The 27,361-nt window shown below is 47.1% G+C and overlaps 1 protein-coding gene across 1 annotated transcript in view; it reads left to right on the forward strand.

Moving 5' to 3' along the window:
- PARD6G (par-6 family cell polarity regulator gamma) overlaps positions 1 to 27,361 on the forward strand; it is an 86,217-nt gene that overhangs the window by 14,083 nt on the left and 44,773 nt on the right. The window contains exon 2 of the mRNA XM_036067829.2: positions 9,801 to 10,023. Within this exon, the coding sequence (XP_035923722.2) occupies positions 9,801 to 10,023 (223 nt within the window). The remainder of the gene's footprint in view (positions 1 to 9,800; positions 10,024 to 27,361) is intronic.

The following is a 27,361-nucleotide window of genomic DNA, read 5'->3' on the forward strand; positions in this document are numbered from 1 at the left end:
AGCAGAAGGCAAGTGGTCAGAGCAACCTACTGCCCTTCCTTCCTGGGAAAGTCATTTGGAAACAAGGCCTTTTTTCAGAAACACATTCAGGCAGCCCCTGGGTGTGGTTGAGACCCCGTGAGCCTTTGTGTCTTTAAAATGGGCACTTAACGTTGAGCCATCAGAAATATGGTCACAAACTGATTACCATAGAGATTATGTTGTACATGGTTAAAGACCCTTCCAGGTCACCTGTTTACTCACCTGTTTGCAAATAGTGTTGGAACATTGCCTCCTTGGTTTTGATGGTGAAAACATCTTTGTACTGACACCTGGGGGGCGGGGCGGGGGGCGCTGATGTTTGCCTTCAGATCTCACATACACAGGACTGGGCTGGTGTGTGGCATGGGAACTGGTTGTGACTTCATGCTCCTATCTCCTCCTATGCTCCTGTTTTGACTTAATTCATTGATTAAACGAAAATTTGTGTGTTGGAACTATACTAGTCTAGAACAAGCAGACTCTCATGGGCTGGTACTCCAGTGGTGAGCTGTTTGCTACTGTAACTCATACAGTACTTACAAATTTGTGGCTGCATGGGTTTTGGGAAGAGTCTTAGAAGTGACTCAGTTACTAAGCAAATTTTAACTGGTAAAGACTCTACCTTAATGCCTGGCTCCTGTGCCTGGTGAGTCTGACAATACCCTGTCATGTCCCTGTGGGCCCAGCGACTCAACCTTCCTCACTTCAGGGGCATCGGAGAGTTAGAGGTACCTCCTCCACAAGACCACAAGCATCCAGAAAAAGACTGTTTTCAAAATACAGCAGATAAGTGAAAAAAAGCACAGCGTTGACCAGTGTGGATAGTGTGCTATTGTTTGTTTAGAAAAGAAGGAAAATAGATACAGTTCACTTTTAATGCCTTCACATGCTTTTGAAGGGCACATACAACTGAAATCAGTGGTTCCTGTAGGGAGGGGACTGGGTGGCTGGGAGACTTTTTACTGAAAACATTTTGAATTTTGAGCTCTGTGGTTCTATCCCTATTCAAACCATAAAGAAAAACATACCAAACAGTGTGGTTCCAATTCTTTTTTTAAAGCATGCATGTTAGAGGTCTGCAAGAACAGGCCCTCACACACTGCACAGATGTCTCAGTCAGATACCCCTGTGTGGGACCCTCATGAGCCAGCCCAGGTACTAGACCAACTCCAGAACAGGTGAGCTCTCAGCTCCAGATGGCACCTCAAGCATCATACCAGATACTAGACCTTGATTTTCCTCCTTTTTTTTTTTGTCTTGCATGAATCTTCCTGCTTTCCCCATGGTGGCTATGTTCACAGGCATGTGTGGCCAGCTTTTCTGACTGCTTCAGAGCAAAGACTACCTTGATTTATATGCATAAAAGGAAAGAATGCTTTTTTAAAAGCAGAGTATTTTAAGGAAATGATGAAAGAGGGTAGAAATTCAGAAATAGAGACCTTTGCCCTTCAACTCCCCTTTTTGTGAAAACCACCCTGAAAGAGGAGGTGAGCTGGGGGTGGGGGAAGTTGAGTCAGACACTGTGGCAAAGAGAGACTGTGAGCCACTTATGTTGCCCCCTTGGGTTTGAGCTGCCTACCTCTGTGAGGGGGATGAAGGGGGTAATGCATCTCTCCCAAGTGGCTTGAGATTAAAAATGGAGTATGTGTATCTCCTGCCCCCATGAAACTGTTAGAAACACAAATATGTGTGAGCCTTGAATCCTCAAGTGATGGAAACAGTGATTAATTGCCCCCCCCCCATCCTCTTTGGGGCATGCAGGGACATCATATGGGGTTCAAGCCCTAAACACCCTCCCTAGCTGGAAAAACAGCAGTGGAAAGGGCCTCAGTGAGAAGAAAGTGCTCAGTTTGATTTTCCTCCTCTTCCCTTTGACTTTAGCCCTAACAGGAGGGATGACATTGAGCCACAGCTGCCTCTTAGTCATCAAAAAATGTGCCGTTTTAGAGTTTTAAAGAAAATAGTACCTGAGCGAGTTTAAGAGGAAAGCTGGGGACCATATTTTCCATTGTAGGAAGAATGACTTTTCGGTTAGCTTGGAGTGGTAGCCGCTTAGTGCTGTAGACATAGAATTGAATCAGAGTCAGGAAATGGGGTCTTATTTCCAGCCTGGAATCCAGGAGCTCTGTGGCCTTGGGCAGATTCTCACCCTCTCTGAGACCCTCAGTATGGATGCTTGGAGAGACACTTCCAATGAGGAAGCTTAAAATTTAATTGTGGACATGAAGACAGCTAACCCAAACAAGCCTTTAGTGCTCTGCAGTGTTCTACACAAAACAGATTTTTTTTTTAACATACAGGAAAGTGTAGAGAGATCTCATTAGGTTTCAAGAAAAAGAAAATTTTACATTTTTAACATTTTTAACCTGGAAAATAAGAAATAATCATGGTAGCGCTAATGGATCATCCTTGAAGTCACATGACATTGAATGATGAAAACAGATTTGTATTGCCAGAGTCCTATGACTCCAGACATATCATTCATATAGAGTTTTAGTTTCTGAATTGGAGAAGAGGGACTGAGGGCCTTTTGCAGTTTGGAGCTAGGGTGGAGATGGGTGTGAGGGAAGGCAAGTTCTACCCTGCTCAGAATGCCTGCCCTCTGTCTTTACCAGTTCAACACTGTGGGACCAATTCAAACTGGAAAAGCTTGCCCTACCAGCTTGGACTAAGTCTCGCATCCTGTTTCTGCTCTGCAAGACCCAGCAGTAATGGGGGCGGGGGGGGGGGGCTTCCCTGAGTTCTTAAATCTTTATCTTCTAAATTGATGTGTGCTGACAACAGATGCTTGGATACTTGGTCCCTTAGGGTTTCCTGTATGCCTAGAACAAAAGCAGTGCCTGCATTGAACCTGTCCAGTGTCACTCTCTGGGGTTTCCATGTTTCTGAACACAGCTTCCAATCAGCCTTCAATTGGCTATTTGAAAAAATTATTATTTGAGTTGAAACTTAAAAAAAAAAATTACAGCTCTATAAGCTATAATTCATGTGAAATAAAATTCACAACTTTAAAGTATAAATTCAGTAGTTTTTAGTATATTCACAGAGTTGCGCAATCATTACCACTATCTAATTTTGGAACATTTTCTTCACCCCAAAAATAAACCTCCTACCCATTAGCAGCTATTCTCAATTCCTTCTATCCCCAGCCCCTGGCAACCACTAGTCTATTTTCTCTATGACTCCGCCTATCCTGTACCTTGCATGTAAACTGACTCATCCATGAAAAAATCAGTACATGGTCTTATCTTTTGTGTCTGGCATCTTTCACTCAAAATACTGTTTTCAAGGTTCATCTTTATTGTAGGCTATATCTGCACTGCATTTTGGGGGACAACATAAGGCCAGGATCCACTCATGGGAGCCCGGCACTATCCAGGGAAAGCCAGTGGCCCCACACCCACTGTTATTTCTTCAGACCCTAGTCTTGCTGTGGGGTCAGCGTGCTGGTGTGTACCAAGCACACTGCCTCTGGAGTTGTCTTTTAATCAGAAGAAACAAGTTACAAGCAAGCAAAAATACACTTTGACTATCATTTATATATACCTCTGTAGTTACATTTAATAGTGCTCTTGATTTTTCCTGGATTCAAGTTAATGTATAGTGTCCTTTTATTTCAGCCTGAAAGATAGCTTTAATATTTCTTATAAGGCAGCTCTGCTGGTGGCAAATTCTCCCAGTTCTTGTGTGTTTGGGACTATGTCGTTTCTCCTTCATTTTTGAAGGATAGTTTTGCTGGATGTAGAATTCTCAGTTGACATTCTCCCCCCCTCCCCCCCACCACATGTCATCCCACAACATTTTAGTCTTCATGATTTCAGACAGGAAGTCATTCATATTACTGCGGATTCTTTATATGTAAGGAATTGTTCTCCTGCTTTTAAGATTCTCTCTTTGGCTTTAGGTTTTGACAGTTTGACTATGATACTTCTAGGTGTGGATCGCATTGAGTTTATCTTAATTGTAGTTTGGACTTTTGGATATGTAGATTAAATTAATCAGATTTGGGAAGTTATGGACATTGTTTCTTCAAATATTCTTTCTGCCTTTTTCTCTCTAGTTAACCATCCAAAGTAAACATTTAAAAAATCTTTCCCTGAATGAAAAATGTTTCATGCTACACGAGGCAAGTGTAGCATCGGCTTTTTGGCTACTTCTGGCCGTGAATGTCAGCACTGAGAGGCCTTCTCTCAGCAGCAACAGATGGGACTGAGGGCTCTGAAGGCATGCCAGACCCCAGCTCTCTGACTCTCAACAGGGAATGTATTCCTTGGGATGCGTGGTAGCATGCCACAGATCTCTGAGACTGTTCATTTTTCTTCACCCATCCTCATGTTTGCTGATTATTTCTTCAGCCGCCTCTAATTGTCTATTGAGTCCCTCTAGGGAACGTCTTCACTTCAGTTACTATACTCTTCAACTGCAGAATTTCTGATTCTTTTTTTTAAATGATTTTCATCTCTTTGTTGATAATCTCTGTTTATTGCTTTCATGGTTTCTTTAGCTCTTTAGACATGGTTTCCTTCAATTATTTGAACATAATTATAATAGCTGATCTCAGATCTTTGTCTTGTAAGTGCAGCATCTGGGCCCCCTCAGTGACTGCTTTGGCTGCTTACTTTCCTCTGCACGGAGGCCACTTTTTTGGCTCTTTATGTATCTCATAACTTTGTTGAAAACTAAACGTTTTAAATAATATGATGTGATAACTCTGGAAATCAAACCCTTCCCTCTTAAGGGTTTGTGGATGTTGCTGCTTTTTGTTTTAGTGACTTTCCTAGCCCAATTCTGTAAAGTGTATTATTTGTCATGTGTGACTACTGTTAGCTTCCTGGTCATCTGGTGATTGAACAGAGATTTCCTTAAATGATTTGAACCAGTAAGTCCCCTAGCCCTTGCTTGGGGGCTGTGTGTGTGTGTTGGGGCATATCTTCAATACTCTAGCCACTTACTCTTTGCTTTAGCCTTCACTTCCTGACTCACAGAATCCCAAGATCAGCCAGGTGGGAGAGATTTTAGCCTTCTCGGGCCTTTCCTGATCACATACACAGCCCTGCATATGTGTGTGGCCGTCTGTATCAGAGGAATGAATCACAGCTTTTCACAGCTTCCTGTGGACATCTTATTCCCCTCCATCTCTTTATTGTAGTACAATACACATCACATAAAATTTGCCACTTAACCATTTTACGTGTGCAGTTCAGTATCCCTAAGTACATTCACAGTGTTTTGCAGCTGTCCCCACCATCTCCAGAACTCTCTTGTCCTGTGAAACCCAAAGTCTATTAAGCAATGACTTCTCAGTTCCCTGCAACCACCGCCTGCCCTCTGTCTCCATGATCTGGTGGCTCCAGGACCTCATACAAGAGGAGTCCCACGGCGCTGGCTCACGTCACTCGGCACAGTGTCCTCCAGGCTCAACTGTGTGGCAGCAGGTGCCAGAATATCCCTCCTTTTTAAGGCTGAATAACATTTCATTGTATGGATATATGCCACTTTATACTTAGAAGTTCTCTATATATTCTGAATATTATCCCTTTTACAGGCTTTTATACTCTGTGAATAGTGTCCTTTAAAAAAAAAAAGATTTTATTTATGAGAGACAGAGAGAGTGGGAGGAGGAGCAGAGGGAGAGGGACAAACAGACTCCATGCTGAACGCAAAGCCCAGGGCAGGGCTTGATCTCAGGACCCTGAGATCATGACCTGAGCCGAAACCAAGAGTCAGGTGCTTAACTGACTGAGCCACCCCTCTGTGGATAATGTCTTGATGCACAAAAGGTGGATTTCCCTAAGTCTAATGTCTATTTCTTCTTTTGTTACCTGTGCTTTGATGTCATATCCAAGAAGTCATTGCCAAACCCAGTGTCCTAAAGCTTTTGCCCTAAGTTTTCATCTAAGAATTTTATAGTTTTAGGTCCTACATTTAGGTCATTTACCCATTTGAATGACTCTTGGTAATGGTGTCACATAAGAATCCAACTTCATTGTAATAAAAGCATCTTATTTAAAAAATTAATGGCATGGGGTACTAATCTTATATTTTTACTTCCCCTTTATATCAGATTACACAAGTTTCTTCTAGATGCAATAATTAGCAGGCACAATTCATTGTCATATAATTCTTGATGAACTTACCAGAAACTGAAAAAGTGAATTGTTCCAAGGATTGGGCAGGAAATCTTGCAAGTCCAGTTGTTTCCAGTACTTTGCTTTCAACGGCATTGAAAGTTGTCCTAATTAAATTGTCAGCTAATAGATTATTAAAAATAATTTTAATGATATGATTATTTACTTTTGGCACATTACTTGTCAAGAGTCGGAGAGCTGGGGTCTGGCATGCCTTCAGAGCCCTCAGTCCCATCTGTTGCTGCTGAGAGAAGGCCTCTCAGTGCTGACATTCAGGGCCAGAAGTAGCCAAAAAGCCAATGCTACACTTGCCTCGTGTAGCATGAAACATTTTTCATTCAGGGAAAGATTTTTTAAATGTTTACTTTGGATGTTTAATAATTATGAAATTTTGTAACTGTTCTAATTGTGATTTAATACTTGTAGTGACTCAAGCTAGAACCTTCTTTACTGTAAAAAATCTATTTTATGTTATAGTTTTGGTAAAATACACATACATTAAATTTACCATCTTAGCCAGTTTTTGAGCAGTTTAGCAAGATTGGTTCCATTCACATTGTTATGAATGTGTTAGGACTCTTTCCATCTTGCAAAATTAGAACTCCATACCCACTGACAGCAATGTAGAAATACTCTCCACAAATAGAGCCTTATGGCGATGTGAAAAAGAAGGTTTAATTCAATTTATCTGTTTTTCTTGCATAGAAGAGTGATAGGGTACTCAAGCATGAATTCTTAGGATAAAATGTTAGGGTTAAATCCTCTTGGGGCGCCTGCTCTAGGTTAGCAGACAAGTTAGCTGCCTCAGACAGTCCACCTTTTCTTCCTTGTGCTCTGACCACAGCCGTGACATTTCCCCTTAGAAGGACCAGGGTCCACAGAATAAAGCAACCCACAGAATGGGAGAAATCACATATCTGTTCAGGGAAACAAGCCAGTCACAAAAAGACATAAACTGAATGATGCCACTTGTATGAAGTACGTAGAGGAGTCACAGTCCAAGATCCTGGAGTAGATGGCGGCGAGGGGCTGGGGGAGGGGCTGGGGCGTCGTGTTTAATGGGGACAGACTCAGTTCACAGGATAAAAAGGCACATGGATGGTGGGGACCTGGCACAGAGGGTAAATTTTATATGTGTATTTTGCCACAATAAAAAATAGGAAAAATGCTAATATCCCATTTCATACCTCTTTTTGCTAAACTTGGAGGTTCATTCAACATGTAAAGCGTGTTCACCATCCTGCTGGATTGATGAAGTCAGCCTCATTATCAAACAGGTCAGACTTGCGTTCTATCACAAAGAAGTCTGGATTTTCATTTCAAATCAACACGTTAGGACGTATTTTGAAGACAACTACTAGAAGAAGTGAGAAACAACTTAGATGTGTCTTAGATCAAATGCAATTACGACAGAAACATCGCAGAATGAGCTTGTCTAACGTGCTGATTCTCATGCTCACACTGGGATGTCCTGAGTCCTGCAGGAGTGAGAGACACAGCCGGAGTCCCTTAGAGCCAGTGCGTGGTGTCCAGTTTGGGGGAGTAATCATGAAAGTCAGAGATACTCACTAGTTTCATTAGACACCACCCAACTCTCTTTATGTATTTAATGAAAAGAGGGGTATACAGATAAAAACTAACTGTTCTGGAAGTTAACTTGTATTAGATATGAGATGGCAGAGATGATGGCTATTGTTCAAATAAAGATTCATGATGTGCTGACATAACCAAATCTGAAAAAAAATCACATTAAATTTATGTTGTAGGCTTGGGTTCTTGAGTCTTGACAAGTTTTGTGGCCACAGGATGTAGCCCCTGTGTATGAGAGGTTCCGTATTGCTCACCCTGGGCCAGCTCATCCTGCATGCTTGGAATAAATATTGGGAATCTTTATATCGCTTATCTTTAATGCGGGGAGGGATTTCCAGGTTTGCTGTGCCGTGTACCCCCAACGGCAGAGGGATGGGGGAGAGCTTTGCCTTGGCCCCTTGCGCTGAGCTCAGAGCCCTTCCTTCCCTTACCCAGTATGTGGGAGGCAGGCCTTAGGAGTTTTGCTTACGCACTGAAGGTGGCTTTTCCCAAACCAATATTTTGGAATGTCCCACTGTTGTGTGCCTTGAAGTATTTTATTCCTGGGGCAATGCAGGATGGGTGAGGAGTTTGTTTTCTTTTGCTTTTTAAAAAGAGGAATGGAACAGGAGACTCTGGTTCTCAGAGATCTGTGGACGTGGAGATTTGGAGACGGATTCCCTTAAAATCAGTGGTTTACTGTGTGCGGTCCCCAGCCCGACAGCATCAGCTTATCCTGGGAACTTGTTAAAAATGCGAATTCTTGGGCGTCTGGGTGGCTCAGTTGGTTAAGCGACTGCCTTCGGCTCAGGTCATGATCCTGGAGTCCCTGGATCAAGTCCCGCATCGGGCTCCCTGCTCGGCAGGGAGTCTGCTTCTCCCTCTGACCCTCCCCCCTCTCATGTGCTTGCTCTCTCTCATTCTCTCTCTCTCAAATAAATAAATAAAAAATCTTAAAAAAAAAAAAATGCGAATTCTTGGGCTGGTCTCCAAATCAGCCCAGTCCAGATCTCTGAGGGCCTTCAGGTACTCTGATGCCTGCCCAGTTTGAGAACCACACAAACCCACATGGTTTGAGATGATTTGCCCTTGACTAGTTGACATAATGTCTAGATGATATAATGACTCGTTTAGTATAAACATTAGACGTTTCATTTATGTGTATTTTGGAACCACTATAATTAGTTTTCGGTTATATTGAAGAGCACTGAATCTGTCCTGATGAATAAAAGTCTCTATTGCCAAGTAAGGAACAACAGCATGTCCTAATCCAGAAAACCTTAGGCCAAACCGTGGTGTCCTCAGATCCCAGGATGGTTCAGCCCGTGGGAGGTGACCTAGGGTCCTCTCCCAGCAGAGAACTGCGTGGGCACCTGAGCCAAGGCCAGGGACTGTCAGAAAAGATGGGCCCTGGGCATTCCCTGGGGCAGACAGACTGAATACCATCTTTTGGGGGGAGAAATCTGCTCTGTCTTTTTGGCCAGTACCAGGGCCCTGTCTCCCGAGATTTCTGAAGCCTCCTTTTTACCACCTTCCTTCCTTTTTACCACCTTCCTTCCTTCCTTCCTTCACTTTTGCTTCCGCTTCTGATCCTTTTGAAGTATAGCCATTTGATCTTGTAAAAATGCAAATCATATCAAATCAGTTTCTTGCTTAAAATTGTTACAGGACTACCCATTGCTCTTAGGAAAAAGTCCAGAGGTTTCAGCTGGCCCTTGCTTTGCTCCTGCCTCTGAGCATCTGACCCTGCCTCAGGGTTGTTCAGACCCTAACCTGGGCCTGCACAGCCACCCCAGGTGAATACCCTCCCCAAGGCTCCTGTTTCATTTCATCCACCATCCTCGTAATTAATTTTGACATTGCTTTTCCTCTCTAGCCCAAGCTCCAGCACCCGTCCTGTCCTCAGTGTTAGTGGAACTGATTCCCACACTTTTGTCTTTGCACAAGCTCCGTGAGGACAAGGACACTGTCCACCACTGTGTCCTGGGCCTTGTGGATGGCACACACATGTCATTCAGTGAACAAGCCTTATTTTGGTACTTTTATCCACCACTCATTTACTCCCTGTCTCTTGCGTTGTAGTTTGGGGCGGAGTTCCGAAGGTTCTCCTTGGACCGTCAGAAGCCGGGGAAGTTTGAAGACTTCTACAAGCTGGTCGTGCACACGCACCACATCTCCAACACTGATGTGACCATCGGCTATGCGGACGTGCACGGGGACCTGCTGCCCATCAACAACGATGACAACTTCTGCAAGGCGGTCTCGAGCGCAAACCCTCTGCTCCGGGTCTTCATCCAGAAACGAGGTACTGGGGGGTGCTGCTCAGTGCCCATCACACACATGCAGCTCCCACTGTCGTCTGTCAGGACAGAGCCATAGGGTTCTCGTTTCTAGGCTCTGGGGCAGGTGAAAGAAAGTAATGTTTATTTGCTCAACATTAATTTATTAGAAAGGCTTAAAAAATTTAAAATGCATTTTCCATCTTCAGTAGTATTGACTTCTGATTTTTTAATACTGAGGAAAAAATAATATTGATGCTTTCATATTTTAACTGGAAGTAAGGGAGTTCACTAACAAAAAGGCATTAGCCAGTAACCAAAGAATGAAGCTTGTGGTTGCTAGTGTGTGTTTTCCACTGTCTTTTTAGGATTGGAAAATGATGCTAGCTTTAAATTATAACTTTGGTTAACTTTTCACTCTGAGGGCCTAGCTTTGCTGTAACAGTTATCATTTTATGGGAAAATAAGCTGCTAATGTAGGTTAATGATTGAAAGGGAGGGTGCCCTGCTGTTGAGTCAAAGTGGGTCCTTGTGCTGCTCACTTCTCAGAACTGCATCTTTTCATCTCTAAACTTGGGTGAATCTTCACATTTCACAATAAAATACTGAAGGGAAGAGCCGCCTGTAGGTGAGGCTTGACGTTTGGAAAATGGCATTTCCTGGTTGACTGGGTCATGACTGGACCTTCTGTGCCCATAGTGAGCGCACTGGCTGCCTGCACGGGGCAGAGCAGCCTCGGGGACACTCGCAGAGTGACAGCTACAGCTCACGGTGGGGGGGCGGGTTGCTGAGCACACACTGGGGGCAGTAGCCACAGTGTTTGGGGCAGGAGGAGGTGTGGGGCCAGGTGCCTGGTTCTAAAGGCAGGCAGATGCCGCAGTCCCTCCTGCACATGAGGGCCGTCTGAACATACGTGCCCCTCAGGTCATCCTGAGATAAATAGGCAACACTTGCAGGTGCCCAGAGCGCTGGCCGGCAGTCCGTGCTCTTTGAGTTTTGTTTGTGGTGATGGAAGGGAACGCGTAGAGAGGGACCGCAGGAGATCCGCTGACCTCCCTTTCTGACTGGTCCTCTGGCGCAAGATCAGACAGCTTTGCATCTGCGGTCTTGCTGAGCTCGGTGTCCTGCTGATGATACCGAGAAGCCCGCACAGCTGTCACTTCCTCACAGTGACGTCTGCTTCGTCCCCGGCCCCCCGTGCTGCTGGGCATGTGCATGCTCTGCTGCCTCTGCGTGGCCCCTGGCTCGGCCATAGCCTTCGGTGTCCTCCTGTTCTTGTCCCCCTTCCCTGTGGCCACACCGGCAGCCTCCTGCCCCGCCTGGAACCCTTTGCCACTCACATCGCTCCCGTGTTTGTTCATACACCACCCTCTCAGAGCAGCCTGGTCTCAAGCTGCTCTGCCTTGTTACCTCATGTTCCCTCAGCCCATTCTCTGTCCTGTTCTTCTGCTTCCCTGTATTGTGTTTATCAGTTGTTCTCCAGGCGCCAAACCCCACGTTCCACCGCTCTGCCCTGGCCGTCCAAGGTCATGGTGTTTGCTCACAAGGTGGGTGTGGAGCAGCGTGTGAGCTACAGATCTGCACACAGGCTTTGTCGTCTGCCACACAGGCTCGACTCGTGCGTGCGGGGCTGGGGACCGAGGCCCTACCAAGGCCACTCTTCTCTCTTGAGTGCTGGTGGCACTAGGTGCCCCATGCTGCTGATTCACCGAAGCTGAGATGACCCAGGAAGCTCCGGGTTTTGTGTGTTTGCAAGTGGGAGTGTGTTAACTTCCCACCGGAAGGTCAGATGCCTTCGCCTCTTCAGCCTGTTGCTGAGGCCCTGCATCTTGTCTCAGTTGTTTACTGTCCCTTCTCCACTGTCCTCAGAGAAATAGCCCAAAGTTTAACTGGCTGGCTTAGGGTTTCTGAACCCCCAGGGTTTCCAGTGTGAGCATGTTCCCTGCAACCCCTGCCTTTCTCTGTCATGTGACAGCAAGGAGCCTGGGGGTACCTCAGTTCAGACCCTACCTCCAGCCCCTTGTCACTGGCTCTGTGACCAACTGATCCTTAATGTTCTGGTCTGTAAAATGAGACAGCAGTGCCCACCTCAGGTAGCTGTCAGACTTAAATAGGAAAGTGCCCCTAACTTTCACAAAGCCCAGCCTCATGATCCCATCAGTGGGGAGACTGGGGCTCTGTTCTCGCCATCCTCAAGGGACAGTCACTGTAAATGCTGGTCCAGGTGGGAGAGGCAGGGACAGTTGTGTTTCTGTGGATGGTAGGAAGCAGGCGCCATCTTGACGCCCTCCGTGTTCAGGACGGACTTGATAACCGTGGGAGTGTCCATCCGCGGGCAGGGCATTGCTAAGGCTGCCCTGGGAGGTGACACCCAAGTCCCACGTCCTTTTCCTACAGCACGAGTTCTGAGATGTCAGTCACATAATGCCGTTTTCATGGCTTGACTGTGGCCACACCCACTCTGTCCTTCACTTACTAACTTTATGAACCTTGATGTGTCCTTTAAGAGAAAACTATATTACTACCCCAAGTGAAGAGTCATCAGTCTTCTAACAGATGTTGAAGTAAACCCACAGTTAGGTTTAGGAAAAATACTTTGTTTGCCTCTTACTAATCTCTTCCCCCAAACCTACCTAGATATCACAGTAAAACTCCAGACCAATGTCCCTTCACCAAAGCACCAGGATGTGGGACTCATCTTCCCCCACCAGAACTTGTGCAGGGCTGCTCACGGCAGTACTGTCCGCAATGGCCGCAGACCGGCAAGTGGACAGACTAGATGTGCCGTGGGACAGGACTGGGGGGCCGAAGGGTCACAGACGCAGCATGCAGGTACCTTGGAAAGAATGGGAGATGAGAGCACCCGGGCATACAGGCCGCTGTCGTGGGGCTCCCTTCACAGTCTGTCCTCCAAGGTGAAGTCGCTCACATTTGTTTGTCGCCCAAAATTGATACTCCAGGCCCTTGGCAGGCCATTCGCTGACGTGCAGAGCGGGGAAGGGTCAGCTGCCAATGCAGCTGAGATCGGAAAGGGCACCGCTCCACCTTCCTGCTTCTGCTCTCAGGCTGAAAAACGTGTCCTTTTCACAGTCCATGCAGTGTCCTATTTGTCACTTTTTCTGCGTATTCTTTTTTTAAATTGTGGTAAAATACATATGACATTAAATTTGCCATTGTACTGTTCAGGGGCGTTAATACATTCATAGTGATGTACAACCATCACCACCCTCTGTCTCCATAATGCTTTTCATCTTGTAAAACTGAGTCATTCTTTTAACTAACTCCCCATGCTGCCCGGCACCCGCCACCCTACTTTGTGTCTGTATGGTTGTGACCCCTCTAAGAAACTCATAAAAGTGGAATCCCATAGTATTTGTCTCTGTGACTGGCTTGTTTCACTGAACACAGTGTCCTCAAGGTTCATCCGTGTTGTATCATATTGCACAATTTCCTTCCTTTGTAAGATTGAATACTATTCTTTTGTGTGGACAGAGCACATTTTGTTCATCATTCATCCATCAGTGAACGTGGGGGTTTCTTCCACATTTTAGCTATTGTGAATAATGCAGCTATGAACGTGAGACAAATATCTTTTTGAGACCCTCTTTTCAACTCTTTTGGGTATATACCCTGTGGTATATATATAGCTGCTTCATATGGTAATTCTGTTTTTAACTTTTTGAAGAACTGTCATATTGTTTTCCACAGTGGCTGCACCATTTTGCATTCCCCCCAACTGTGCACAGGGGTCCAGTTTCTCCACATCCTTACCAACACCTGTTGTTTTCTGGATTTTCTTTTTATCTTTTTTCTTTTTATCCCCCCAACACGGGACTTGAACTCACAACCCCGAGGTGAAGACCTGAGCTGAGATCAAGAGTCGGACACCTAACCAGCTGAGCCACCCAGGTGCCCCTCTGATTTTTCAGTAGTAGCCATCACAATGGGTATGAGGTGGGATCTCGTATTTTTGATTTCTAAGTCCCTAATATTTAGTGATGTCGAGTATATTTTCAGTGCCTAATGGCCACTTGTACAACTTCTTTGGAGAGACATCTGTTCAAGTTCTTTGCCCATATTTGCACCAGATTCTCTTTGGTTGGTGAGCTTCAGGAGTTCTTTATATTCTGGATGTTAATCCCTTATCAGATATATGACTCACAAGTATTTTCTCTCATTCTGTGGGTTGCCTTTTTCCTCTGTGATTGGGTCTTTTGATGTACAACATTTGTAATTTTGTACAAAGTCAAATTTGTCAATGTTTTCTTTTGTTAACTGTGCCTTTGGTGTTGAATCCAAGAAATCGCTGCCAAATCCAATGTCCTGAGGCATTTGTCCTAAGTATTCTTCCAAGGGTTTTATAGTTTTAGGTCTTACATTTAGGTTTTTAGCTTTTATAATTGGCCACGTGTTAGCCTTCCCTGAGACCTTACTCCGTGCATGGCTCCCTGCTATTGTCTCCAGTCCTTCTCTTGTGCCTGTCGGACTCCTGGGAGCAGCTCTTGCAGGAAAGGTCCAGTGGTCACCGACTGCCACAGCTTTTGTTTGTCTAGCAATGACTTGATTTCTCTCTCACTTTGCAGCACAGTTTTGCTGGATATAGGATTCTCGGTTTTTCTTCTTATAGCTCTTCTTATAGCTCTGACCATATTGGTGCACTTTCTCTGAAATCCAAAGTTTCTGATGAAGAATCTGCAGATAATCATACTGAGGATCCCTTGGATGTGATGAGTCTCTTCTCTTTTGCTGTTTTCACGGTTCTCTCTTTGTCTTTTGAAAGTCTGATTATAATGCATCTCCGAGTGGGTCTCTCTGACTTCATCTGACTTGGAATTTGCTGAGCGTCTTGAAGGTTTTGAAGGAAGGTTTTCGGCCATTATTTCTTCAAATATTCTCTCTGTCCCTTTCTCCTCCTTAGACTCCCACAGTGTGAATGCTGGTGCTCTTGATGGTGTCCCACAGGCCCCTTAGGCTCTGTTTGTTTTTTTCATGTACTTTGTATTCCAAAGTGTTAATCATTTCCACTGTCCTGTCTTCAAGTTCACTGATATTTCTTCTGTCAGCTCAAATCTGTTTTGAATCCCTCTAGTGAGTTTTTCATCTCAGTTACTGTACTTCCAGCTCCAGAACTTCTTTTTTTTTTTATTATATTCGTTTAGCCAGCATATAGTACATCATTAGTTTCTGATGTAGTGTTCAATGATTCATTGGTTGTTATAACACCCAGAACTTCTTTTTGGTTTCTTTTCTGGTTTTCTACTTCTTTATTGATATTTCCATTTTTCTCATAGTTTTTTTTTCATGATTTTATCCACATCTTCCTCTAGTTCTTTGAGCATCTTTAAGACAGCTGCTTTAAAGTCTGTCTAGTAGATCTGACCTCAGGTCTTTTTTAGGGACAGATTCTGTTGAGTTCTCTTTTTCCTTTCAGTGGGCCAGACTCTCCTGTTTCCTTCTGTGCCTTGTGATTTTTTGGCTGACCACCGGACATTCGAATCTCATGACGTGGTAACTCTGGAAATCAGATTCTCCCCCTTCCCCGGGGTTTGCTGTTTGGTTGTCATCGTTCTTTTGATGGTTGCGGGCTGTCTCTGTGCCGAGGACCAGCCTGAGGTGTAAACTGAATGTCCTCTCAGGTCTTTTCTGAGCCTTTCCTTGGGCACGCGCAGTCCCTTCCTAATTTCCCACGTATGCAGCTCTTTTTGAATGTCCTACTGTGTGGCTCCCAAAAGGGGAAAAGTGAGAAGCAAAAGGGGGACAAGGGGGCCCTCGCCCTTCCAATGCCCTTGGAGTCACTGGAGCTAGAGGGCCGACAGCAACGGCCGCCAGGCTCTGGGTCTGCACCTGTGTGATCAGAAGCAGCCGGCGGTGGTCAGAGCTTAGACTCCTGCTCTTTGGAGGACGGGGTGCTTCTTGCCCACCTGGCGTCTGCAGGCTGCCCCAGAAACACGTGCACGGCTGCCTGCCGCACGGCTGGGTAGCTGCTCTGTGCTGGGAGCTAGAAGAGACCGAAACTGACTACTTCTCCTGGACAGCTGCAAGCCTTCAGCCGACTCTGCAGTCCCCAGATAGTCCCATCAGACAGATTCTGCCGTGTGGTCGTTGCCCGGTGGGGAGAGATTCCTGGTGCTCCCTGCTCTGCCCTCTTCCCAGGAGCCGCCTGTGCTTTTCTTATGATGTCACTGATGAAAATGACCCCAAGCATAGTGCAGAAGTGCTGTTGAATTTTCCTCAGTGCAAGAGGGATGCGCTGTGCTTTATGTAGAAAATGCTCTTGGCTGTGAGTTCAACATTATGAATTGGTAATGTCTTTAAATAGAAACACATATAGCACAAAGGTTTGTATTGCTCGGTGGATAAAAACATGATTAAGAGGCTCACAGGACCCTAATCCTGTATTTTCCCAGGAGCCATGGTTCAGTGTTCAAGGAGACTTTATGGAACATAACTACCATGAATAATGAAAATCAACTCTGTATGAGAAGTCCAGAATGGGAAAATCCATAGAGACAAAAACAGATTCATGGTTGCTAGGGGGAGGGGTATTGGGAGGTTAGGGTTTCTTTACTGAACAGTGGAAATATTCTGGAATTCAATAGTGGTGTTGATTACAGGGCTTTGTAAATATACTCATAACCATTGAATTATACTCTTTAAGTGGGTAGATGTTATGGTATGTAAATTATGTTTCAATAAATAAATTATATCTCAGTATCTCTGTTTGAAAAGTATGAGATTTAAACCAGACTCTCCTGGATCTGAGCTTCAACCCTGGGTGATGTCATTTGGGCTCATATTTAGCCTTTATTTCCAAAATTCAGCCATTTTCAATAGGTGTGAATACTTGCACTTTTTAATTAATTTCTTTGGCATCAAAACTCAAGACAGTGCTCAGGACCCTACATTTGGCTCCTGAGGGGCTTCTGTCTTGGGTCCATTGATAAACTTATTAGGAATGTAACTGACACTGCACAGCAGGATTAGCAGGACCCACCACTTCGTTGCCAGTAGAAACCACAGATATTTTCATGTGGTGTGTTCATGTGTTCCTTGTAGCCAGATGTCTTACACATCATTTGCAGTAATCATTATTTTAAAACAGCGGTACAGATTGTTATTTAATGCACTAGTATGAAAGCACACATGTGTTGTATCACGTATTTGTTGTAGAATTTTGATTGTCTTCAAAATAACTAATTTCCTTTGTAAATACATGTATTTTACTTAATGCCTTTAAGAATGTTATTCTGAGAAGCAGTTTCCCAGCATCATCAGATTGCTGAGGGTCCTTGGAGCACTCGGGGTTAAGAACCCAGTTCTGGATAGTCTGCACTGGGGAGCTCAGATGACAGGCCCGGAATGCCTCAGATTTTTGTCCCCCTGGGACTGAGTCAGGGACATCTTCTTAGGGTGTTAGATGGTATTTCTGTCCTGGCTGTGGACCATGCCTTTGGCCTTCACATATCCAGGCTTCTCTCTTCCAGCATTTACTAGGCTTCTGCAATCCTCTGTCTGGGGCTGGACTCCTGCTAAAAACTGTGGCATCTCTCCGTGTGTCTATAACAGATGTCATTATGGCTTTCACTTTAATGCTTTGCCCATTAAATAAGTTACAGAATCAAGTAGTCACAGTGGGAGAATCTGGACTCAAACTTGGATAGCACACTCAGCCAGTGTTGAGGAACCACTTTCTCTGTCCCCTGCATGCTCCTCTGGTCCTCCCTAAGGACACAGAAACATTTTGGAAAGCTGGCCCAAACCAGAGAATGCAGACAAGACCAGCAGAGATACTCAGAGTATCTCTATTTTTAGCAGAATAAACAGGAAGTGCAAACACTAACTTTTCACCACTTATCCATCAAATAAACCCCTCCAATATCAGCATTCCTAGCACTCTTGTTATTTAAGAGATGGGCCTTTTTGCCTCCCAGGCCCCAGCCCAGAACTAGAGGTGGAATCCTAGTTGAATTTTGATTGCTATTTTGTCCCTCAGGTGATTAGCATCTCCAGATGTCACAGGAGGGTTGTGAGGACTTAATTGTCCCACAAGATTTTCAGCACAATTAGAGTATTCTGAAATATTTACTTTTAAAGGAAACATAAATGCTGCATATTTCCATGTGTCTGGTAACTGTTTTTGGTTTTCTGGCACTCTTCTCGGTACCTGGAATGAGGAAGACACATATGTCTGATTTATCAGAAATTGCTTGATTGGAGATGGTGGGGAGGTATTTGCTTATGATGTCACTTAAGTGAGTTGCCAGAAAAAGTGATTACGGGATGTTCTTCAAAGTAAAATGTATATAATCATTGAGAATTTGGTTATACACACTGGCAGAATCTTACAAATCCTGCTGATGACTGCTCTTCTCAGATTCTTCATTCAGTAGCTGGAGGTGTGTTTGGTTTTAGGTTGGGGTTCACTACTCAGCAGGAAGCACTCAGTGTCTTTGACTTTTTTTTTTTTTTAAGATTTTATTTATTTGACAGAGTGAGAGAACACAAGTAGGCAGAGCGGCAGGCAGAGAGAGAGGGAGAAGCAGGCTCCCCGCCAAGCAGGGAGCCCGATGCGGGGCTCGATCCCAGGACCCTGGGATCATGACCTGAGCCGAAGGCAGACGCCCAACCGACTGAGCCACCCAGGTGCCCCTTTCTTTTTTTTTTTTTTTTTGGTGCAAAAAGTTCCTTTTATTATAGCACTGTGACAGGACCCATGGGCAAAAAGAGCTGCACTCAGTGTCTCTGACTTTTTAAGCTGCTATAATTCTCTTTCCTCAGACACTGCCCCGGGTTTGAGGCTGCATGTGTTGAGGCAGGGGAAAGTATAGTTTTGCTGAATTAACCTTATCTATGTCCCTGTGCTTGTAGGAACAGATGTGACACCCCTCTGTTGTGGGAGCTTTTTCATGAGACACATTTGCTTCTTGAATTGCCACTGATTTCTGAAAGTTTGCATATTTGGAGAATTTCTTTTTTTTTTTTTTTTAATTGAAAGAAAGGGCACACACTCTCCCACTGCTCCACCGTGGGAACATGCAGAAAACAAAATGCCTGAAGCCCGCATTCACCCCTGGAGTGGGAGTGGATGGGGGGAGAGAATGTGCTGATGTAGCTCATTAAAAAGAAAACAAAGCCAGAGCCACCCACCATCCAGAAGAATCCAGGGGCTGGTCCTGAAAAGGCTAGCCATCTGTGCAGGGAGTCGGAAACCACGAGGTCATCGGCATCCCCTGGACGTGGCACAGTGCACCTGTGCCCCGGGTCTGCCTCTCCCCCTAGCTGAGCCTGTGGGAGGGAGGGAGAATGCCCCGTCCCAGAGAACACCTCGTACGTGAATGGTGAGATGGAATGGGATTCTACTCTTTTCTAGTTCATATTCTAGTCCTACTTTTTCATATTCAAGCCCATGGTATGCTTATGATTTGGACTCATGCTTTTTAAAACTCTAATATATCATAAGCATATCCTGTCATTAAACTCTTTGTAAGCCTTTTTGTTTTTATTTTTTATTTTTTTAAAAGATTTTTATTTATTTATTTGACAGAGAGAGACACAGCAAGAGAGGGAACACAAGCAGGGGCAGAGGGAGAGGGAGAAGTAGGCTTCCCGCGGAGCAGGGAGCCCGATGCGGGGCTCGATCCCAGGACCCTGGGATCATGACCTGAGCCGAAGGCAGACGCTTAACGACTGAGCCACCCAGGCTCCCAGCCTTTTTGTTTTTAAAAAGTCTTTTCTGCTTATGACATATTTGTAAAAGAAAATTCAAACAATGTGGAAATAACTCCACCACCCCAAGGTAACCACATTAGCATTTTGGTGAGCCCTTTCCAGACTGCTTCATATAGATAAATCAGTTGAACATAGCTTTTTCATAAATAGGGTAATAAAACACATACACTTTTAAATTAATTTTAATCTTTAGACATTATATCAAGCTAGCATTGTATTTTTGACTTTTTGTAGATGTGTGTAGATACACACTAGCCTTTTAGCATATCTCAGTTATATAAATGTAACAATATGTAACCAATTCCTTATTTTATATTTAAACTGGTCCAACTTTTTATTTTTATAAACCGTGTTGTGCACTTTTACATATGTGTCAGGTTATTTCTTTGGGGTGAATTAACAGAAAAGTCTTGCTAGGTTAAAAACCATGCGTACTTTGGACTAAGATACATACTGCCAGTGGTCTTTTCAGCAGGGCATTCGAATGACATTTGAATGGAATCTTTTTAAACACATCTTTAAAAACTGTCCTTGTGTGGCATGAAAACTCATGAGCTTTGAATCTATCCTCTTTGAATTCTGCAGTGAAAGCCAGTGAGGGTCTGGCCAGAAGTGTGGGCTGTGGGCTGCCCTCCTGTTAGGACAGCACCCAGCTTGGGACCCTGCAAGTCTGGGACCTCAGCTGGGACCTCAGGGGGCAGTTATCCTACTCCAAACACCTGGTGTCTTATGTCCTGAGTTTAGGAAGCTCCTCTCAGCCTGGCCTTGCTGGGTGGGAGCTGCAGACCCCTGGAGCTGAAATTTAAAGTGGAGACGGTGGTTGGTTCACGAGCCACACTGTCCCTGCTGTAGCTTCTGTGGAGGCCAGAGTGTTGTTTGGCCGGAGGTGACCATCTCACTGTTTCTTTTCCATCATCTTACAGTGGCTGATCATAGGGTGATTAACATGTTTATATTTAAGCCAGTTCTCAAAGAGTATGAGCTCAAGGATGTCCCATTTGAGAGGGAAAAGGCCAAGCATGGAGGCACAGCGTGGGGCTTTCTTTTCACGGTTAAGCTGACAATCCTGAGCTGAGTGATTGGTTGTCAGGCTGCCTGTGTTGGCAGGATTTCTCTTTGAAACAAATCTTTTTAAACAAAAAGCAGCATACTCCTCAGATAATATAACAGGGCTGTGTTTCTGTTTCCAGGGTGGGTTAGGGTTATGTGCCTTCACCTATTTTTAGAAGAAAGGCCCTTTGGATGGCCTGCCTGGTAAGCTGCACGCCCTACACCCCAGCCTCCTCCGTGTGCCTGGCTGTTTGGAAGCTGGCAGAGCTGGACACAGGCGCTTCCCATGGGAGGTGCCCACCTGACCACACAAGCCCGCACACTGGCCACTCCTTCCTGGATTCACTAGATCTCGTGCTTTCCTCAGGCACCATGGCAAGCAGATTGGAGACTTCCCACCGGCTGAGTGCAGGTGTCTACTAGGGGCCGTGGGGGTGTGTAACAGAGCCCTAGAAATGGGCCTAGTCCCACAGGGGCATGCAGGTTGTGTTGGGTGATGGAGAGCCATGGGAAGGATTCGCAGGGCCTCCGTGGGACCTGACAGAGGTGTTGCGGTAGGTGGTGGTTTATGGGAAACCTGCCGAGCTGCCTTCTCCAAAGCCAGATGATAACCACGTGCTCCTGCATGTCCTGGACCACACGCTCTGGGGGCAGAAGTGTCTTTGGAAGTGTCTCCCTCAGCCAGGACCTAGGTTCACTTGGGACCTAGTTGTCTAGAATGGATGGAATTGAAATCTGATGTGCTGTTTATCAAACATTGCAAAAAGCTGACAGTATGAGAAATGCCAGCCCCCTTGGGCCTTCGTGAGCAAGGGGTTACATTTGAACTTTCTTGGTGGTTTTGGGGGATTGGCAGCCACAGGTATCAGCACAAGGAATTTGGAGGGATGATCTGGCCTCTGGTACCTTCTGAAAGTCAGGTTCTTGCTATTCCCCGTTGACCTGGATGACGGTACCTAGGGAGGTCAGCCAGCCCTAATTTTGCACCATACATTATAGAGCCTTCCGCTGAGGATTCAGCTTCTAGGATATCACTCATAATGGTTACAGAATGACTAGCTCTTTGCTAATTTCCTCGTTTAGCTAACCCAGTACATGGATGCGCTCATCTCAGTTTGTGTGGTTGTGCTTCTGCTCCTCAGGTTAGCACCCCATTACCAGCACCCACGGGTTGGGCAGTTACAGGCTCACCTCACGTATGGGCTTCGGGAACCCCACATGCTGCCCAGGAAAACAGTGACCACCTAGGTGAGTGTGCTGTGAGAGCCCTGACGAAGGTCCAGGGGGCTTCATGAGGAGGTGGTGCCAGGCCAAGCACTAACAGGCACGCTGAAAAGTGTGTGAAGACCCGGGAGAAGCACAAGGTTGGGGGCTCAGTCTAGAAGTGCCAGGCTCAAGTGAGCAATGGGAAGAGACAGTGGGAGGGCCCCAGGGGGCTGGCGAGCCCCCAAAGAGCCTGATGATTGTTTCCTTGCCTACAAACAGTAGGTGTACACTAATGAGCTGGGGACTACCTTAGGAAGCCCCTGGCAGAGGACACCATCAGCCAAGAGACCCTGCACAGAACGGGCAGATAGGCGGAGAGGACACGTAGGGAAAGCACCCAAAGTGACGTACAAGCTCTGTGACCAGTCGCGTATCTCACGGGGAATCGGTACTCAGATTACCTTGAGCTGAGACGTGTTTTAGCGTGTTTATGAAGTGGCTGGCTAAAATGTCCTGTGTAAGTGAGGAGTAGTTGATGGATATTCATGTTAAATTGTGTTCTCTTCAGCATTTTGCACTGGAAGCATCTTTGCTAGAAAAAGGTACCAGGATACTGAACACAGTTAAGCTCTTCCTCTGAGCCAAAAGCTAGCCCACCGAATCTACACCTAAGTTGTGGCCTTAGGGTAACCAAGCTGGGTACGCTACTTACAGCCCTGTTACTAGTCATTTTGAACCCAATCAAATGCCATTCCATTTGGACAAAAATCTTTTTAGGAAGGAATGAGGTTGCTGAAGAGAGCTTGTAGTTACCATTGGCCCGGGAGGGCCCCACAAGGGAGGGATCGGACCCTGGGTGCGGCCCACCCAGAAACGCACGTGGACGCTCCTGGGACAGGCTCCACCCGCCCTGTGTAGCCATGTCTTTCTCATTCCAGAGGGCAGGTGTGGGAGGCCCGAAGACCGTGGAAATCCAGGGGGGCTTGCCGAAAGCCCACACTCCAGCTGAGATCTGGCCTCAGCAGGGTTCCCAGGGAAGAGAAGGGTATTGTCTCCCATTGGCAGTTGGGCAGGAAAGGGGATGCTGTGTTTTAGAAATGGTTTCCAAAGCCCTGAAGGAAATTACTAGGGTGCCCCCTCCATCCTAGGCCCTTGGACTCACAGCTCGTTTGTTCCTTCCCAAATGCTGGCCTGTTTCCCTACTTCCAGCACCATTATTCCAGGCTTACCCCCTTCTGTGTGTCTCTGCGGCTCCACTGGACCGGCCGTGCTGGACAGAACACACCAACAAATGGTTTACCTGCACTAGTTTGGAGTCCAGAGATATAAAAATTTCCACTGTGAACTTTTCTCTCCCAGAAGCGTAAGCAAGACTTGGATTTCCTCCTGCACAGTGGTTTGTCTTCCTGTTTTTGCCCGGTATCTCTATTTTCCACCCTGTCCTGTGGGAAAATGATTCAGCACGGAGGCCACCAGCCACAGCACATCCCCCGGCACCCCAGGTCTTCTCCCAAGCCCTGAGCCATTTTGTGGCGTTCGACACATGCAGACAGAGTTGGGACGAGGCCGACAGTTGGGTTGGGGAGCGTGGGTGCAGCATGCGCCCCCTTGGCCCGCCCAGCCCCACCCCTGCCAGGTTGGGAGTGCTGCGCGTTGTTAGACTGTGAAGGGCATTGTTACCACAGTGTGTACTGACCAATGATAAAGGCTAATTTTTTTTATTTTGGAAAAACATCCATAACATAAAATTTACCATTTTAACCACTTTTAAGTGTACAGTAGAGTCAAGTACATTCACATTGTTGTGCGGTCACCACCCATCTCCTGAACCTTTCCAGCCTCCCCGTTGAAACTGTACCTATTAAAACCTTATGTGTTGGGTGAGTTCAAGTCACACTCTGCTTGGATACATTCCTACAACACATCCACGTTTGTCTGATGTCTGTCTATCATCTTGTTAGAAATTTCAAATCAGAAGGTGAGAAAATATACTTTTTCCAAAAGCACCTTGTCACCTGCTGCCGAGTCTCTGAGTCCCTGGAGAGGCCTGGGACTTCCCCAGGGGCAGTGTCTGGCCAGCCCTCCTCCCTCCGGTTGCTCACACCTGAGTCTCAGGCAGTGACCACGTGGGGACCTGAGGCGGCAGTGACGGCTGTGTTTCTTGGATTTTAGATTGCGTGTTGTGAGTCTCAAGTCACCCCAGGAAGAAGCACCTCCCAGACCCTCCGGACATACCAGGGCATCAGCGGTGGTGACTCAGAAGAGTCTGTCACCCTACCCTTGTCTGCCACCTGCTTGGGACCCTCTGCACTGTGAGGAGTCCAGGTTGGGAAGTGTGTCGTCTTGGGATGGCAGCCTCTGTGTTGCCTTTATGTGTTGGGGCGGGAGACCCCTGACAGCTCTGGGGCCTTCTCTGCCAGTCTGCCAACAAAACGCTGCAGATGCGCTTCCCTCTGGACATGTCTCCTTCCATCTCTCAGATGCCCAGCTCTGCAGCTCCCTCCCTGTTGCTAATAAGCCCAGAGGCTGTGCTGACAGAGCTAAGTGCAGGAAAATGGCGAGGTTTGGGGCCAGTGACCATCCTTGCCTCCATCCTGCCTGCCTTCCCTGGCATTGCTGGACTGCCGTGCGTCAGAGCAGCTTGGGTCTGCTCTCCCCTCAGCCTTGGCCCACTCTGGGCTTCGGTTGGGGTGGACGTTTGGTTGAGGCCTCTCCATGGGCCCCTGCCCATCCCTGTGTGACCTCAGTGGAGAGGTCAGATTCAGAGACCACCAAGAAAGCCTGAGTCGATACTGCTTGCCTGCGGGAGCACCTGCCCTGGGACAGGGCGCTTTGTTGGCGTCTGTCCTTAGAGTGCCCTCTCACCTTTGACCTGAGCACCTCCTAGGACTCTCCAGCTTCCCTCAGTGATTGGACAGAGGGGCTTTGTCCCAGAGCATGCACTTTCAGTGTTCAGAGTCACCAGCAGGGCAGATTCAGAGACCTTTGACCAACTTCAGGATCTGGGGTTTGGGGTACTGGTTTGGCAGCATGAGGAGGTGAACCCCCACCTGGAGCGGGGTTTCCTAATGTAAACTATGTCGCTAGCCGATGACTCTTCTGGGTGCCCCCCCAACCCAGACACACTGACTTAGTGAGCGCTCACAGGAATTTGCCATTGCGGTAGGCCCAGGGGTTGTGTGGTCCAGCCCCTGACTTACAGGTGAGGAAACAGACCCTCGCATTATGCGGCAGGTCTTAAGGAGCCGATTCCGCAGGAAGAGTTCCTGGGGACGGGGGGTTCCTGCTGATTGCCAGGTGCTTCCGAAGTGAAAATACGTCCTCTTTACCCTCTGTTGCTTTTAAACCTTCATCTACCTGTTGCTGCAGACCCAGTTAGATGTCCCTGTGCTGCCAGGCCTGTGTGGTCACTGCTAGGCGTTCCTAGGACAGTGGGTGAGGGGCTGCAGAAATGCTGTGTGTTTCACGGGAATCGGGCAGTTTCTAGGTCTGTGTTACAGGAGGCATGGGCCCTGTTTCCTGCACGTGGACAGTGGTTTTGTTGGGTGGGCTGCAGGGGCCAGTGAGGGTCCCAGGGCTGTGCACCCGTCACGGACGAGTCAGGGTGTCCTGGCCCACAGACCCCACGGCACCCCTTCCCCCTGCCCGCCACTCCCCAAGCCCAGGGAGGTGGGAGTGGGCGGTCCCTTTCACAAAGGACAAACCTGAGCCCCAGGGAGCCACCAGGGTCAGGGTCCAGCCTGTGCCCGGGTCTGCCTCCATCGTCTTTGCTCTGGTATTTCCTCCCACGGCTGGAGTTGTGGACGAAGCAGAGCCCTCGGTGCGCAGACTGAACGGCACATAGGTTAGAGTCTCCTTTCACCTGAGGTGGCCTAGGATAGCAAATTCCTTTGGACGGCAACATCTGGATGGCAGGTGGACGCACACCATGGTGCTCGGCCGGCAGCGCTCTGCCCACCGTGGATGACCCCACTGGGCAGGACTTTCCTGGCCCAGATGGTTGTTGCTGTGCTGGGCAGCTTCTTAGAAATGCAGGGAAGATGACGTGTTCGTTCTTAAAATCCAGGGTCTTCAAGACGTATTAAGTGGAAAACACTGGATACAAAATAGTGTCTATGCTCCATTACCCTCTGTAGCGGAACGAGAGGGTGAGAATCTGTGCTCACATTTGCTCGTATTTGCATAAATAGACTCTAGACACATAAAGTAAATGGGGGGAGGTGGACAGTGGCTTTGGGTCTGGGGTTTCTGTGCGGGCGGTGAAATGGTCTGGGACTTGGCAGTGCTGGTGCTGCTTGCACAGCTCTGCGGACGCACCAGAGACCGTTGGTTTGCACACATTCGGCGGGCACTCTGGTGGATAAACCAACAGCGAGTGATGTCGCAGTCAGAACGTCTTCTTGAAGCAGCGTGCGTTTGGCTTGGAGCCTCCGTCCAGTCACTTAACGCCAGTGGAACTCTTGGCGCTTTGCCCCCTCCCTCCAGAAGGAGACAGAGGTGAGAGGGGGCCCCGGGAAGCCGTGCCTCCAGGAAAGAGTCAGGGCAGGGGCTGTCCCTGAGCACGGTGTGGGAAAGAGTGCCTTGGGGGGTGTGGTGGGGCTCTTGCGGGTATTCGTGTGCAGGGTGGAAGACAACAGGAATCGGGGGTCTTCTTGGTGGGCTCAGAGGAACAGAGGCGTTTGCCCAGTGGCCTCTACTTAGGAAGGGCTGCTCCTGCAGGGCTGGGGCCCTTGGTGGAGTCAGGAGGGGCTTCACCCACAGGCCTCTCTGGGGCTCCTGCCATCCTCTTTGAAAGGAAGGAGGGTTGGGGCGCCTGGGTGGCTCAGTTGGTTGGGCGACTGCCTTCGGCTCAGGTCATGATCCTGGAATCCCTGGATCGAGTCCCGCATCGGGCTCCCTGCTCGGCGGGGAGCCTGCTTCTCCCTCTGACCCTCCCCCCCTCATGTGCTCTCTCTCTCTCTCTCATTCTCTCTCTCAAATAAATAAATAAAATCTTTAAAAAAAAAAAAAAAAAGAAAGGAAGGAGGGTGGTCGGTCCAGCGTGCCAGCCAAGCCTGGACTGTTGAACTCCAGCAATGAGAAGCACGGAAGGAGGTCTGCTGTAAGTGTGGGCTTCCCTGCCAGGAGCTATTCTCGGCTGTTTCGATTACAGTTGTCGGCTTTGGTAACTGCCATAACGTCCCGTAAATACAGGCTGAAGCACAGCCAGGGCCGGGAGGGCAGACACGTGGATGGTCCTGCTCCTCCTTGGAGGTGCCGGTGACCCTGTGAGGCTTTAAGGAGCGTCTCGGAGAAGGCAGAGCCGGTGAGTGCTGCCTGTAGTCTCTGACTTGGCAGCTCCCTGTGCAGGAGCCCCCCCTGAACTGGGCATGCGTAGCT

Source organism: Halichoerus grypus, chromosome 13 (assembly GCF_964656455.1).
Source record: "Halichoerus grypus chromosome 13, mHalGry1.hap1.1, whole genome shotgun sequence".
Classification (NCBI taxonomy): domain Eukaryota; kingdom Metazoa; phylum Chordata; class Mammalia; order Carnivora; family Phocidae; genus Halichoerus; species Halichoerus grypus.